Consider the following 16,009-nt stretch of genomic DNA (forward strand, 5'->3'; position numbering starts at 1 on the left):
AAAAACCTCTTAGGTAAATACTTCTGTGTTATCTTTTATCCTCCAAATACTACAAAGAGGCAAACATATATTTAAGTGCAAGTTAAAAGTCATGAGCATGTTTTATATATTAGATATTCACACTTTACCATGTTTTCCATGTATATTGGAAAAAGGATTAAGGGTTTATAGAAGTTAAGCCTTTGGAAAAAGCTTATACTAACTGTACAATTCCCCTCAGCCACTGAAATTGTTTCCAGTGTATGGGCCCCACACCAGAATGTCCAGGCTCTTGCAGAGCTATGTGGAGCCACATAGAAACTGAAAGTCAAGAAACAAAAGGTCAGGTCTAAAGTATGCAAGAGCTATGAAGAAAAATGTCCAGATAGCTAGAGCTGGAGCTGATTCCTTGGTTCCCTGTACTGCTCCCATCTTCACAGAACCTCTAAGGTTGAAAAAGACCCTTATTATCATGGAGTCCAACCTTAACCAAGTGCCAAGTCCATCACTAAACCATGCCCCCAAGTGCCATATTCACATTTTCTTGGAACACTTCCAGGAATGGTGTTGCTACCACTCCCCTGGGCATTCTGTTCCAATGCCTGATCACCCCTTCTGTGAAGAAATTTCTCTGAATACCCAATCTAAACTTCCCTGGTGCAACTTGAGGCTTGTTCCTCTCATCCTGTCACTTGCTACCAAGGAAAAGAGCCCAAGAACCACCACACTCCATCTTTTCTCCACTGGGCTGCCACTGCAGCACTGCACTCCAGAGCAAGAGTCTGCTTACACATCAGAGGTTAACTTCTAAGTGGACTGCAAGAGGAGATGAGTAATGTCACTTCTGCTGCTACACCTGTTGCTCCAAGACTTAAAAAAAACCAAACAACTCTTCTATCCAAGACTTTCCATTATGTTACTGCAACAACTTCTACTCCTGGACTTTCCTTGGGTTTGTTTTGAGATTCCAATATCAGTGTTTCTAAATGACCTTCACGAACTCTGATGTTTTTGGATTATTACGCATTTTTCTCTGTCACAAATCTACACTTGCCTGAGCCAAAAAGAAGATGTAGAAACAGTAGCATTCTCCAGCCTTAAAAAGACCTTCTGAATTATGTAAGATTGAGACATTCTTGAATAAGAAAGACTTAAAACAGTCTTTTTAGGGTAGGTTCTTCCACTGTTTTGCAAGATGCGCAAGAAGGTCACCCAAGTTTCCTGAATAACTCCAAAGCAAAGCCAAACCTTTTGTGGATACATCCCACGTCTACAGGCTTATTTCCAAAACAGCAACAAGTCTCTAACTAAAAAGCAAAAAAGAGGGAAATTAGACTGCTGTGTGAATCTGTTCAATTTCCTTGTCTGATTCTGCACCTCCTTTTAAGTTTCTCAATGAATGAAAGGATTTTGTCATGATTATTTAGCTTGTAATTTGGAAAGGGTCATTAAAAAACTATTTTAAAGAATTTAAACTATTACTATAGAATAATCCCCAAGATTATGTAACATTACCCTTATACTAAACATGGCTTGGTCATGATGTGTGACAGTTCAGCTAAGGGTCAATGTCAGAGCAACAGGTCTTATGTGTATCAGTATTACCAAAATCACTGCTTTAAAAACGTATTTCCTAATAGTTATTCAATTCTGTGTTAATATTCTGCATTTAAGCTATGAACATCACTTCTGATGTTAGCCCATCTCAGTTGTTCTGTATCTATATGTATCTTTGATCTATGAATCCTATTGAAGACTAGATTAAAACAAATTGAACAATCTATAACTAGTAAAAGATCTCAGTGCCACTTACTGGAAAATTAAAGGGATCAAACTTCAGGGAAAACAGGTAAGGTGAGAGACAAAGCTTAGAACATGCACTACGTACTCAAAAAAAAAAAATCTGAGAATTATTTCAATTTAAATCATGGCTGTGCAGTTACAATAACACAGCCATGTATTTTCACATGCAATTGGTTTATGGAACTTAAGTATTGATGTCACTTTCTATGGCTACAGTGACACCATTTCAGTGGAAAAAAACTCTTCTTTCCAAAAAACTGTAAATAAGAGAAATTATCCACATTTGCAGAAGGGGATAGATATAATCACTGTAAGAAAAGATGAAAAGCCTAAAGTCTGGTATAACTATTAAGTAAAAATATGCTAAGTTGAAGCCTTGACAAAAATAATTCATTAAATTATCAGAGACTGCTAACAGATGGTAACGCAGAAGAGTATCTTCCTTGTGATCTTTCCCCTTCACTGGGGAGCAAGCCATACCATCCAAATTTGATTGAAGCAATTGACTGAAGCTATTTTTTACCAGAACATTTTCTTATTTTCACAGAATCCTGATTGGAAAGGACTACTATTTTACTCTTTTCAATACTAACATGGCTATTCCTAACAAGTAACACTTTTCTATAACAGAAAATGTGTAATAACTACAGTAAAGAACAGAAATATTTTAAACGTTTACACTTACACTGGCAAAATAAAAATATAAAGCAATGTACATACATCATGATAATGCAAATCCCTTTTCCTCAACATCTTTTCCAAATTTTAATGTGCATTCACAAACTGAGAACTTCGAGTTTTGTGAAGAAAAAGCAAAATTATGTCACTTTACTGAAAATAATAAAAATACACCAATCTCAAGCAGTTTCTGGAGTAGCTCTGTTTTCCATGTTTAACTGAATTTCCTCGGATTGCTAAGCATTTTTAAATACATTACACCATCATTTCAACTTCAGAACAAGGACATCAAGTAAACCAATAAAACAATGTAACAGCACAGAGTACAGAAGAGGTCTTATCAAGAGGGAGGTAGAAAAAAATAACAAGTTCTGTAGAGTAAAATATATTCCTTTATAAAGAACCGCTTATATCCTGTACAATTGTGTCATTAATTGATAGAACTGGTGTTTTCCTGAGCATGCAGATTGGAAATATCTGCATCTCTGTAATAACCGTGAAACTGAAAACTTCTATTTCTATTATTTAAGCTGCTTCAGCAGGCTTGATAAAAAAAAAAACAAACCCTTTCTTTAAAATTTTCTTTTATTGTGTATCTTTTTCACAGGTAGGAGCAGAGATAATCTCACAAGCCTGGGAAAAGATGGAATAGTACTGATGCTACTCAAATGCAGATACTATGGCTTGAAGGAATACTGAAACAAATTCATGAGATGAATGATACAATCACACTTTGTAAAACCCACTAACAGTATACCATTAAAAAAAAAGAAAAACAAGAGTGGAAAAAATGAGGTTCTGTGGGTTTTTAAAAAGCCTGCTGCAGCATTAGGTGATGATGGTACAAAATTATCTAATAGTTGTCCTGGCACTTTAATAAGATTTGTGAGAGCTAGAATCATATCATAACACTCATGAATCTGTTGAAGACCTTTCCCAGATAATATTGAAATTACTTCAATAACTTCAGAATTAAGCAATTGAAACAAACGACCAAAGGGAGCCATCGCTACCAGAATATCCACGTATTTAAAAGTTTGCCATGACGTTACAGGCCACTGCTGCACACCTGGAAATGCTGCATGAATTCCACAGTGACAGCAGTGGAAACGCTGAAATGGAACGTCATAGAAACTGTTATTAAGCTTGCATAAGATGGTTTAAAAAAAAAAAAAAAAGAAAAGAAAGAAAGACATTTGAACACAGTAGCTCTAGTACTGCAGATCTCCTGTTCTAGATTTCGTAGATAAAAATATCCCGGAGCGCAGCCTCTTCGGGATGCTCCTGCGGCACCGGCGCGCTCGCAGGAGCGCACGGTCAGCGGCCTCCACGGCGGCTCGAACCTTTTCCCCGCACACATCCCGTTGACTCCAAACCCCGACACATCAACTCCGAACCGGACGGGCGGCCGGACCGCTTGAATTGAAGGGCAGCTACACCAGCTGTACCCGCACGAGTCCTGCGCTGCCGAGCGCTCATCCTGCCCTGCCTTGCACCGTCGTTCGCCCAGGAACGCAAGCATGGTGCCGACAACAAACCCCTCAGTCCCCCGCCTCAAAAGAGGCCATTCGACACACAGCAGCGGCGGCACTGCCCGGGGAGCCCCTGCCCCTCGCCCGGACACCCTCCCGCAGGAGCTGAGTCAGGATGGATGGAAGAGGCTGCCCTAGCCCGCGGGGCCGGCACCGGCCTCTCTCTCCCGGACAGGGCTGCGGCGGGGCCGCCACCCGCGCTCCTGCCCCCGACCCACCTGTGCGGAGCGGGAGCCAGGGGGGACGGTCCCCTCGGGGGGAGTGGGGCCCTGGCCCGGGGCTCACCTGCACACCGTGATCAAGTTCCGCCTCTCCACCGCGGCGTTGCGGGACGGGACGCTCTTCCTCCGGGCGGAGACGTTGAGCCCCCCTAAGCCGAGGGACGCCATCTCCGCTGGGCAGGGCAGGTGGAGCCGCCGGGGCTGGCGCGGAGCCTTTGTTCCCGGCCTCCCGCTCTCCAGGATGCTGCGCCTACCGCCGCCGCACGCGGACGAGAAGGAAGCGGATGAGGAGGCCCCCGTGCTTTCCCCGCTCCTCCTCCCGCTGCCCGGTCCCGGAGCGCCCGAGCCAGCGGCGGGTCGGGCGGGGATGCGCGGGGACCCCGCGGCGGGGGCGGCTCGGCCCGCCCCGCTCCCGGCAGCCGGGCGGCCACAGCGCCGCAGAGCGCCGGCCCCGCCAGCCAATCAGCGCGCGGGGGGCGCGGCGCCGGCGCCGCCTGGCGGCGCTCCCGAGGGGCGGGGGCGCTCCCCAGGGGCGCGCGCCCGGCGGAAGCGGGCGGGGGGCGCCGCACCTGAGGCGGCGGCGGGGGCGGCGTTCGGTCGGAGCCCCGAGGGAGCCCTGCGGCTCTCCAGGCCTCTGTAAAATCGTGGTCTTCCTTTGATTGTTTTCAGTTCTTTCCCTTCTTAGAACGTGAGAACTTCCCTGGTTGTGGCTTTCAGAGTTTGTAATGCTGTCAGTCGTTAATTAGAATCATAGAATCACAGGATCATTAAGGTTGGAAAAAACCTCTGAGATCATCAAGTCCAACCTTTGTCTGAACACCACCATGTCAGCTAGATGCCACTGTGCCACATCGGCTCTTGAACTCCTCCAGGACATGACTCTGTCACCTCCCTGGGCAGCCTGTTGCAGTGCTGGACACCGCTTTATGGAATATGTAAGCTTTACAGGCCATACTTGTGTGAATACGGGAATGAAGTGGGAGTACCCTTTGCCACCAAACTACAGCTGTCCCGGCTCTGAACTAAGGCATGCTTGGAAGAGCTCTGGCTATAGGGCTTTGCCTTGGCATCAAGACGCAGAATTGCCTGAAGTTCATGTCCCTGGAAGACAAGAAGATGAAACATTTCAGGAGAAAGCCTAGCAGTAAACTAATTGTGGTTTGTGGTTGTGAAGGAGTAAATTTGGCTGGATCGTTGGGGAAGTGTGAAACTGTATGGATTAATTAGATTTGCTTCCTTCATGGAAGGAAGTTCTCTTTCCGCCTAAGAAAATAATTTTGTTTGATTTACAAACTATTTGTTTGCAATGAGGGTGAATGGTGAAATAAATTTTGGCACAACTCTTCATTCTACTGAGTTACGTACATAATACTCCTAAATGTGTCTGTTAAATTCCAACCTACCCATTCCTATTAATCAAATATTAAAAATTCTGTTTACTGGCATGAAAATCTCCACTGGACTATGGTTTCTTTGGAGAATATCATTGTAGATATGAAGCTATTTGTGACAGTTCCTGTCAAACAAGAACTGTGTCCAGCACAATTGTGTTACATGAAGAGGAATTATGTTGACATAAGTTGGAAAAGTAGATTAACATATAGGTGGCTATTTTTAAAAATGTAATAGCATATAAACTTTTTTTCATCAGAAGGTATCTCATAAATTGATTCAAGTATTACCACTTACCAAAACTTCCAAGATCATCATATATTACTTGATATGCTGTATTCTCACCTCACTCAACATTTAACTGAATAAATTTGACCTTTATCTTCATTGAACTTGATATGAAATAGTAAATAAACTGTTCTGCCTTCTCTAAAGTAAAGCTTCTTTGTTGCTTGAGTAGATTTTTTCCCAAGCATATTACCATTCAAATTCACTATAAGCGCATTTGTTTTGTTTCTGTCTCTCTTCCTCCCTGCTCCAGAAACATCATAAAGAAGCGGAGGCACAAGTAAATCTGAAGAAGAATATATTTTCTACATTGGAATCAAGAATAATATTTTTTATTCATTTTAAATGGCTCTACTTGTACAAGATTGAAAACAGCTGTTGTTCTTTACTTTTTCTTTCAGACTATCAAGGGGAAATGTTGTATGTGTTACTTGTTGCCTCTCAGAAATTAAAAGCCTGTCTTCAGGTTTCTTTCTGCTTCTCAGGGGCCTTTTTAAGGCCCATTGTTTCTGTAGCTTCTGTGAAGAGATTAGTGCAGATTGAGTAAACTTTCAATTAAATTCAACTAAGGCTAAAGTAGATTTAGTCTCTGCAGATGAGGAATTTCAGCTGTAAGGTTTGTTGTTCTTGAACTGATGATAAACATACTGGTTAATTACTAATATTTAACAACAACAACAAAACCCCCCAAAACAACAAAAAACACCCCCCCCCTCCAAAAAAAAGACCAACAAAACCCAGAACTTTTCTACATATAGTAAAAAGAGAAGTATCTTCTCATTCTTCTCTACATTTCTCCCAGAGACTGCAAGTTTTTATTTTTAAACTTGAAAGAGATTTAAGATTAAATCAGACTTATCAGCTGGACCAAGTCTTAGATGTCAATATTTATAGGTTTTAGTCCTCAAGTAAATGGATTTTCTTAAAAATTGTTGCTTTCTTTCAAATATAGTTTATCTCTTCCACTAAGGTCTTATCAAAGCAGAAAATGTAAAAAGGTTCTAGAAGACTTGAAAATACTAAAAAATAATAATTTGAATATCATCAGCTGCTTTGGAAAGCTCAATATGTTTATCAGAAAATTTACTCTGAAAAGTCTTGAGTTTTTAAAGCCTCTCTGTAAGAAAAATAAACTAAGGAAAAATCTTACTGCCTTCAACTAGCCAATGGGAGGATCGAGGAAAACACTTTCCTGAGGAGTGCAGAGCAAATGGTCAAGGGGCAATTGCCAGAAGCTGCAACAAAGGACAGATATTGGGAAAAATTCTTGATGCTAAGATGTTTAAGCACTGGGGATGTGCAAGAAGCTGTTAGGGAGCACATCCAGGACAACTGATTCCAATTGATAAAGGGATTATTCCATGCCATATGACATTGTGTCCTGTGGTAAAAACTCTGGGAGAGAAGGAAGAAGCAGGAACATTTGAGTTTACACCATTAATCTTCCCAAGTAACTGTTCCCCGCTTTCCTGGAAATGGCTAATGCTTGTTGATGGGAAGCAGTAAATGTATTCCTTATTTTGCTTTGCTTGCATATACTGCTTTGCTTCACTTATTAAACCATCTTTAACTCAGCCCACAGTTTTTGCTCCTTTTCCAGTACCATTCTCTCTCCCATCCCACTGAGCAGAAGTGAATAAATGGCTGTGTGAGCCTTAGCTGCTGACCAGGATTAACCCACAAGTTGGCACTGTATTGTCATTTATGGTAGGAGAAAATGAAGTTGATCTCAAGCTATCAGGTAAGACTCCCTCAGTTAGGAGCAAAACACAATTTGGTGTGAAATGTGATATGTTTTATTATTGCACTTTAGGGTAATTTTGAGTATACTGATGGTACAGAACGCATCTCATGGATTCCAGTCAGCTGCCTAGCTTTGCATATGAAGCATGAGTAAATCAAAAGGATTTTCACCTCAACATATGGAAGAACCTTCACTATGTTGAGGGTGACAGAGCACTGCCACAGGCTGCCCAGGGAGGTCAAGGGATGTCCCTGTCTAGGGACATTGAAAGCTCACCTGGATGTCTTCCTGTGTCTCCTGCTCCAGGTGACCCTGTCTTGGCAGGGGTTTGGACAAGATGATCTCCCGAGGCCTTTTCCAACTCTAACAATTCTGTGATTCTGTATCTGTAAGAGGCATACATGCTTGCTCTTTTTAGTTTTGTGATTTGAAATCATTTGGGCTTATTTTTTGCTTTGCTGGGCTTTTTTTTTTTTTTTTTTTTTTTTTTTTGGCAGCATATCTGGGTATCTACAAATATCTGATTTACCACTATCTTTGTACAGAAATGTGCTAGGTATAATTTGAAGTTGTAGTTGCAATTTTCCAAATTCTAAGAATTCTAAGAATGGATAATTTTTTCCGATTATTTGCAGATCTTGCACTTTGGCCTTATTGCTTATCCTTATGTCTTAGAAAATCTGTACAGGAGCCTTTAAAAGAAAGGTTTGAGGGCATGATAGAAGATGGAATTCCACCCATCTTCTTTTTTTGGCACACTGCTGAGACTTAGTTCTGTGGAAGAACTGAAAGGAATTAAGGAAAGCAGAGTACCATATGCCTTTTTAGAGCATACTTGGGTGATAGTCATGAACAGAAGGAGAATAGGAACAAAATCTGAATTTTACAAAATTATATCATCACAGTAGAGTTGGCCCAGGAAAAGTAATATGAAACACTGAAATACGAAGCATATTTGCAACTTAGGATTGAAAAGATGTAAATTTCAATACATGAGCTTTAAAACTTGTTGCCAGTTGTTTTAAGGTTCCTTGCCTGCAATGAGTAAGAAAGAAATATTTGAAGACATCATGACTTAAGCACTGTCACTTTTGAAAGTTATGCTTCTGAGATTACTTGCAGGATAAATGAGATTACTGATTTATGCCATGGCACATAAAATTTGGTCTGTGTTCATTTCTCTTGATAATTCTTTTTCCATACTCTAAAGTTATGTGATTAACAGTTATTACATTTTCCCTTTGTGACTTAAAATATTTACATTGCCACTTGGTGGCCTCATTTGATCAGTAACAGAAGATAAAAATCTGAGTTAAGATCCTTTTTCTTCACAGGTGTGCAATTCAAACCTTCACATGATTCTCCTACACATCCAGGAGCAATATTTCCCTTTTTGCAATGAATATGTGGATGCTGTGGTGATTGGTGTTGTAGTTCTCGAAGGTCTGAATTACTGATGTTGGTGTGGTCAGATTTAAGAGCTCTTCAGTAAGGGTAGAACTGAAGTGAACAATTTTTCTTCCCATTTTTCCTCTCCCATCCTTGAAATTTTAATGTTGAACACCCCTTCTCAATCAAAAGAAGCAGAAGATCTTGTCTGCTACCAATAATTTAACTTCTCTCTTTTTTTTTAGGACTAGAATTTCTTCTGATTTTGTCGTGCTTCTTTCCTCCTTGTTCTGCATCCTTAGTTCTTATTTTTCAGATTTTATTACTTGAAAATGTTTTTCTGTATCACTTTTGTGAAACTGTACCCCACGTCTCTGTCCCTCTATGGTTACATATTATTTGTATGATTAGCCGTGCTACAAAATGCCAGTTTGTTGTGTCTGGGTTTGCTGGTTTATTGTACTTCTGTCTGAGTTCAAGGCAAGCAAATGTTTATTATATTGTGCTTAGGGCACTTACTTGTAGAAATCTTCTGAGTTGACAAGCTTCTAGTCAATTCTCCATACCTTGCCAACTCAGGAGGAGTGGGATGGATGAGTGGATGATGAGGTGGACTTAGAACTGGCTGAATGGCAGGTCTCAGAGGGTTTTGAGCAGTGGCACAGGATCTAGTTGGACTGTCACTAGTAATGTCCCTCAAGGTTCAATACTGGAATTGTTTAGCTTGTTCGTCACTTGCTTGGATGAAAAGGTAGATGCCTCCTCAGCAAGTTCACTGATGACACAAGGGGGAGAGGAGTGGCTGATGCTCCGGAGTGCTGTGCAACCCTTTGGAGGGGCTTTGACAGGCTGGAAGGACTGGCAGAGCAGAACTTTTTGAAATTCAACAGAGACAAATACAGGGTCTTGTACAAGGGGAAGAATAACCCCACAGACCAGTACAGGCCAGGAACTAACCTCCTGGGAGGTAGCTCTGAGGAAAACCTGGAGGTCCTGGTGGACAGCAAGCTCTCCATGAGCCAGCAGTGCCCTTGTGGCCTTGCAGGCCAATGGTATCCTGAGGTGCTTTAGGAAGAGCATTGCCAACAGGCCCAGGGAGGTGATCCTGCCCCTCCTCCCAGCCCTGGTGAGGCCACATCTGGAGAGCTGTGTCCATTTCTGGGCTCATCAGTACAAGGAGGAAGTGGAGCTTCTGAACAGCTGGGCCTGTTCAGCCTTGAAAAGAGGAAGCTGAGAGGAGACTTCACCAGTATTTGTGAGGATCTAAAGGAAAGTGGTCAAGAGGATGGACCAGTCTCTTCTCAGTTGTTCCAAGCAATAGGACAAGAGGCAATGGGGAGAAATGTGAGAAATGCCCAGGAAATTGTACCTTAAATATGAGGTAGAACTTATTTACTGTGATGATCACAGCATTGGAACAGCTCTCCCAGAATGGTTGTGGAGTCTCCTTCCCTGGAAGTGAAGCCACCTATTCAGAAGTCATCTGAGTAATGGGACCCAGGGGTCCCTGTGTGAGCAGAGAGGTTGGACGACCAAATGACCTTCCTGCCTCAGCCATTCTGTGATTCTGTGATTCTAAACCCACAGTCTCACCCTCTGCTGGCTGAAGGCTAGGTAGTGCCTCAGCAAGAAAGTGCATTGTCACCCTGCTTCAGTCTTGTCTTATGATTTTCTTGCAAAATCCATGTAGGTCTTTTGCAATTGTATAGCTCCAGATAGCCCCAGGTCTTCTGTCACACTCTACAAGACATACTGCAACCTGTAACAAAAAGACATCTAGTTAATACACAGGTAATGGTTAATGACTAAAATATTGGATTCTTGTAACAGTGCTTGACTATCCCTTGAAAATTACCAGAGTGGATTAGGTTTCTTCATTCTTTCCTGATCTTAGTGGTTGTTGATTCTCTGAAGTAATATCTCATTTCACTGCTTGGTGCCTACTCATGATTTTTTTCCAGCTACTTGCTCAGTTTTCTGTGATTCCTAATGTTTTTATTATAAAGATTCCAGTTGGCCCCAGGCTGCTAATGTTCTGGATATTATGATTCTGCTGGTGTAGGTGAACATTGCAAATGTTTACCCAAAATTGTATAGATGAGAAACCTTGCATACTTATTTCTCTACAAAGAGCACAATCTTCTGACAATTTCTACTGAAATACAAAAGAATACAATTACGTGTATCTGTATCTGGGAATATGGATCCTAGAATCATTAACTATTTGGGTCCACACTCAAGTAGCTACTGCTATTGTAGAAGCAATACTCTGTTTCTGTTGTGGAACCTTCTTCAGACTGGCTTTCTGTGGGACAGGAGTCAGTGACTATAACCCTGTTTCTTGCATGCCTTTCTGAATCTGTCAATAGCCCACCAGCAATGCCCCTTACCTTCCGTGCAGTGACTGATACATCTCTTCAGGCAATAGCAATGCGCGTTGTGCATGTGCTGTTTTACAATCATCTTTATGCCTTCTTCAGGATAGGATCTTGGTCTTCATTTCTCCTAAAATTACAGCTCTCTTCCATTTCAATAGTTGACACTTCAGCCATCCTACACTCTGTCCTGTAATGTGTGTTGGTGATTACTGCTTCAAGAGTCTACTTACATAAGTAGTTTAGCAATGTTAATAGCACTTTCTACTTCCAGTGGCATTTTTTCTCTAAAACTATTATTTTTGCTACTTCTAGCCATGTATTTATTCCCTTTTGACATTGTTACATCTCAGGTAAATAATATTCAATTATTTATTTATATGTATTTTATTTCATGGGGTTTGAATGTTACTTATACTATGTTCCAGTTTTGATAACTCACAAGTCAAAGTTTCTACATAATAGTTTTCAAAATTCCAGTCACAATTTCTAGTCCCTCTAAAATGGTATCCATAAAAACTCTTGGTTTGTTGTACTCAGTCACACAAAATCCATTTCTGGATCAGTGTTGCAATGACCCTTTAATAAAAGCAGTGTATGTGTTCTGCCTTAGAAAACTCAGAGTAAATGCTTTGTTCACAGTAACATGCACTCGAATTAATTTGTTGTTACTGTATAGTATTTGTAGACATAAAATTTGGAATTATCTCTCAGCTGGAATCTTTGGTCAAAAAAGGTAACCACATCAAGAACAAAACTGTGAAGTAAACATTTGACCTCCTTTGTTTGTTTGTTTTTGTTTGGGTTTTTGTTTTTTTCTACTTCACTTCTGGTTTTCTTACTTAAACTGTCTGGTGTTTTCTACTCATACTTCAGTTGCTGAGGTTGTCCAGGTTCCATCACAATTGTTGTGCATTACTTTGATTTTTATCCAAGTAAATAGAAATAAAATTTGCAAGTTAAATTTGTGTGGTGCTTCAAGTGCCCATAATATATTCCCTTAAAACCAGAGACATTCATTAAAATCACAAGATTATTTTTGGCATCGTGGAACATAGATGCTGTTGTTTAGCCCTCACATTTGTTTCCCACAATTTTAAAGCAGTGGAGACATGTATCTAATGTTTTCATTGTCTTCGGTACAAAAGAGTTTTCCACTGTCACTACAGGTAAGGTCTATTATCAGAAAAGAGCAGGGTGCTTACTACTTCCCTTGTTATGCAAGCAAATATTCACAATTTTGAAACCAGCATAGTTAATAATAAAAATAAAAACAAGCAAACTTCACTCAGACAGAACTTTAAAATTAATTTATGCTGCTTGTTTTAAAAGCCTCTCTGCTGGCAGTAATTCTACTGAGACTTCCCTTTTGTACACTTAAATTTTAATTGCAACATTTATAAAATAACATTCTTGCTTTTGTTAGCTTATTTACCTTGACATAATTAAAATCGAAGCTGGAACTATTTAGACTATATTCCATTTATGAGTTTATCTTGATATACATATGATCCTGTTTTGTTTATAATTGGAGCTAGTTCACCCCATTTATGGTTTAGACTGTAAACGTGTGTTGAAGATATGCAACATTATTTTCCATCATCCTTGCCATTCTGCAAAGTGGTGGTTCATTCTTGTTTGTTTATTCGTGCATTGAGCATTACTTCCCTTCTGAGTTGCTATAGCAACATTAATCTCTTTCCATGTGTTTAGATAGGGTCAGTGGCCATTCTTTGGCTAAAATATTAGGCAGACTTTTTTCCCCAGGCATAGCTCTAAATCACATGAAATTGGGAGAAGCTGTGGCTCACAGGTCATTACAATGACAAGATGATGCAATATCCCAAAGCTTTCTGTAATTTTTTACCTTTTGGTTTAGTGCTATTTTTATAGTCCCATTGGGCCATTCAATTTATCTTGAACTGCAAGTTCACAGCAACATGTAGTCTTTCTTTTCTTCACACGTGTCCACATAATTCCTTGATGATTTTCCCAGGAATATATGTTCCTTGTCTCAAATAAATTTATTGGTTTAAATTTCATCTCGAAAATACAATGATAAATTTCTGCATGATGTTACACCTGGCTGTAGCTTTCTTTACTGAACTACCTCAACCCACTTTGTCAGTGAGTCTAGAATTAGGAAGCCATGCTTACTCTCACTTTGCATGGTGTGTGAGACTAAGGTGGGACTGCACCAATTCTGGCGTAGCCCGTTGTCCTGGGTTTGGCTAGGACAGAGTTAATTTTCTTCTGCTATTTCTCACTGATGTTTTGGCTGTTGCTACATAGTGCTTACCCTAAGTCAAGGACTTCTCAGTGTCTCATGTTCTGCCAGTGAAGAGCTGCACAAGAAGCTAGGGATGGGGGAGCACAGTCAGGACAGCTGACCCGAGATGGCCAAAGGAATATTTCTTACCACAGAATGTCATATAAGGTGGGGGAGTTGTCTGGGGGGAGCTGATCACAGCTGATCACAGCTCAGTGAATACAGGCTGAGTATCGATTAGTGAGTGGTGAGCAACTATCTTGTACATCACTTATTTCTCCTGGGATTTATCTCCCTCTCTCTCTTTCATTATTATTCCTACTATTATTGTTATTGTTGTTCTTGTATTTTACTTTGCTTCAGTTATTAAACTTTTCCTACATTAACCCACCAGTTTTTACTTTTTTCCAGTTCTGCTCCCCATTGCACTGGGCAGAGAGTGAGCAAGTGAGTATCTGTGTGGCATTTAGTTGCCATCTGGAGTTAAACCATGACAAAAATGGTTCATGAATTCTCTAATGTCTTAATTTTATTTTTCTCCTAGTGGGCGTATTCACCACAGCACAAACTAAGCAATTATGCACCCATCTGTCTTCATGTTTGGGCAACTAGCTACCTTCTAATACTCCCTTTTGCATTCAAGCACGCCCTACATGATCTTGTTCATGCACCTATTGAAACAAATCTATTTAAAGTGTACATAGTGCTCTTTATGTACAAGTGTGTTTTACCTGACTACACTACACTCTCTAGCTTCACATGTCTACCAGCTTCTATAGTCATTGCCCCTCAATTTCCTCATTTCCATATTGTAAAGTTTATCTTTTCATGCCTTGCTTTGTATGATTTTCTTCAGTTTGTTTGCAAGGTGGGTGTGTCTTCCAGTGTCAGTTCTATGGGACTACCACAACCTTGGCAAGGGTGTGTGCTTGACTATTCCAAAATTACTACCTCTGTATGTTTCTTTTTGGTAAGCTTCTGCATGACCTACATATTTTTTTCTTTCTGCTTTTATTAACATATTTTCAGGATTTCCTTTCCATGAGGGAGAGGCTACTAGATTTCCATTCTGTGTTTGTAGGTAATTTCTGTTCTACTTTGGTAGCCAAATAGTTAAAGCTTTATGTATCCGGTCTGAAACCAAGTATGAAGCTAGGTCATTTCCTTTGGGTTTCTCTTTAAACATCATTAGCAGAGCTTGTGGCTCTGTTCCTTGTGCAGAGTGAAGGCAGACAGCTCTTTTTATTTTTCCCAGGATATCTAATAGAGGATTTTTCATACTGTTGATAAAAACTGGAGTCATTTGTGAACCGCACAGAATAACCTGTGGCACGAAGTCAATAACGGAGCTTTTATCCAGTGAGAGACACATAAACAGGTAAAATTCACTCTGTTCTTTCCAGCGGTTAAAAGCCCTATAGAGCTAGTGATAGTCTTGCCTTATTCTACAGAAAGCTCTTATTTATAAAAGCCATTGTTCATTCAGCTAGCCTAGGTTTTATATATATCCATGTTGTACTTTCCCACCGATTATGTACTTCAGAGTGTGTGATATGTACTTTTGTGGAGCATGTATGATACGGACTACTGCAAAGCAGCCTCTAGTGATGTATACCCAAAGCTAATTGCTTATACTAATGCTAAACCTGTTTTTTGAATACAGAGGTTTTTTTCCCACAAATCTTAAGAATCTCAGAGCAAAAGCATTTTATTTCTGTGTTCTTTAAACAGCACCATGTAGATCAGAAGTGGCCAGCTGGACATGAAAAAGCTTACAGTAATGTGCATCTAAAGGCCAGCATTTGAACTAGTGCAGTTTTACTTCTTTTTATTCTTTCCATTCTTTTTTTGTGAGATTTCTTCACTAATTTGATGAGTGGTTTACTCATTTCTGCAAGTATGATTCTCACAAAAATGTAAGCAGCTGCAAAAGTGAAACTAATACAATTTGTACACGGATGGATTCTCAGTTTTACTGATGCCAGCATCACCATTCCTTCAACCTAAACTATTACTGAATTTTCCACTTTAGATTGTACCTGAGTTTTTGTCATGATGAGCTTCGAAGCCTATATACTTGAGTTTTGTCATGAATAACTTTGAAACCTATGTTTTTAGTAATGCTGGCTACTTCTTGAGTACATTCTCGAACTTTCTGGTTTTCCCTGTACTGATATATAATCCTTGTATGGTATGACATAATACATTCTGATGGTAATTTCATGCATATGTGAAATGTTTGATATGAAAGTCTTGAGGAACATGAATAAAATAACATTGCTTTCTCTCACAGCTAAATGTTTATTGTTACCAGTTCTGCTCTGTTAATGGAATTGAAA

General features: G+C 40.2%; 2 protein-coding genes across 5 annotated transcripts in view; one reads left to right on the plus strand and one right to left on the minus strand.

Annotated features, from left to right (window-relative positions):
* Positions 1 to 4,467, minus strand: part of RUNDC3B (RUN domain containing 3B) — a 50,891-nt gene extending 46,424 nt beyond the window's left edge. The window contains exon 1 of the mRNA XM_066198097.1: positions 4,278 to 4,467. Coding sequence (XP_066054194.1) covers positions 4,278 to 4,381 — 104 coding nt within the window. The 5' untranslated portion in view covers positions 4,382 to 4,467. The remainder of the gene's footprint in view (positions 1 to 4,277) is intronic.
* Positions 4,468 to 14,892: 10,425 nt separating this feature from the next.
* The window catches only part of ABCB1 (ATP binding cassette subfamily B member 1), a 49,665-nt gene continuing 48,548 nt past the window's right edge, over positions 14,893 to 16,009 (plus strand). For all 4 annotated transcript variants that reach the window (XM_066198138.1, XM_066198122.1, XM_066198129.1 and 1 more), the window contains exon 1: positions 14,893 to 15,048. The gene's annotated coding sequence lies outside the window, so the exon portion shown is untranslated. The remainder of the gene's footprint in view (positions 15,049 to 16,009) is intronic.

Source organism: Chamaea fasciata, unplaced genomic scaffold (assembly GCF_029207755.1).
Source record: "Chamaea fasciata isolate MVZ Bird 193981 ecotype frontalis unplaced genomic scaffold, bChaFas1.0.hap1 SCAF_1, whole genome shotgun sequence".
NCBI lineage: Eukaryota > Metazoa > Chordata > Aves > Passeriformes > Sylviidae > Chamaea > Chamaea fasciata.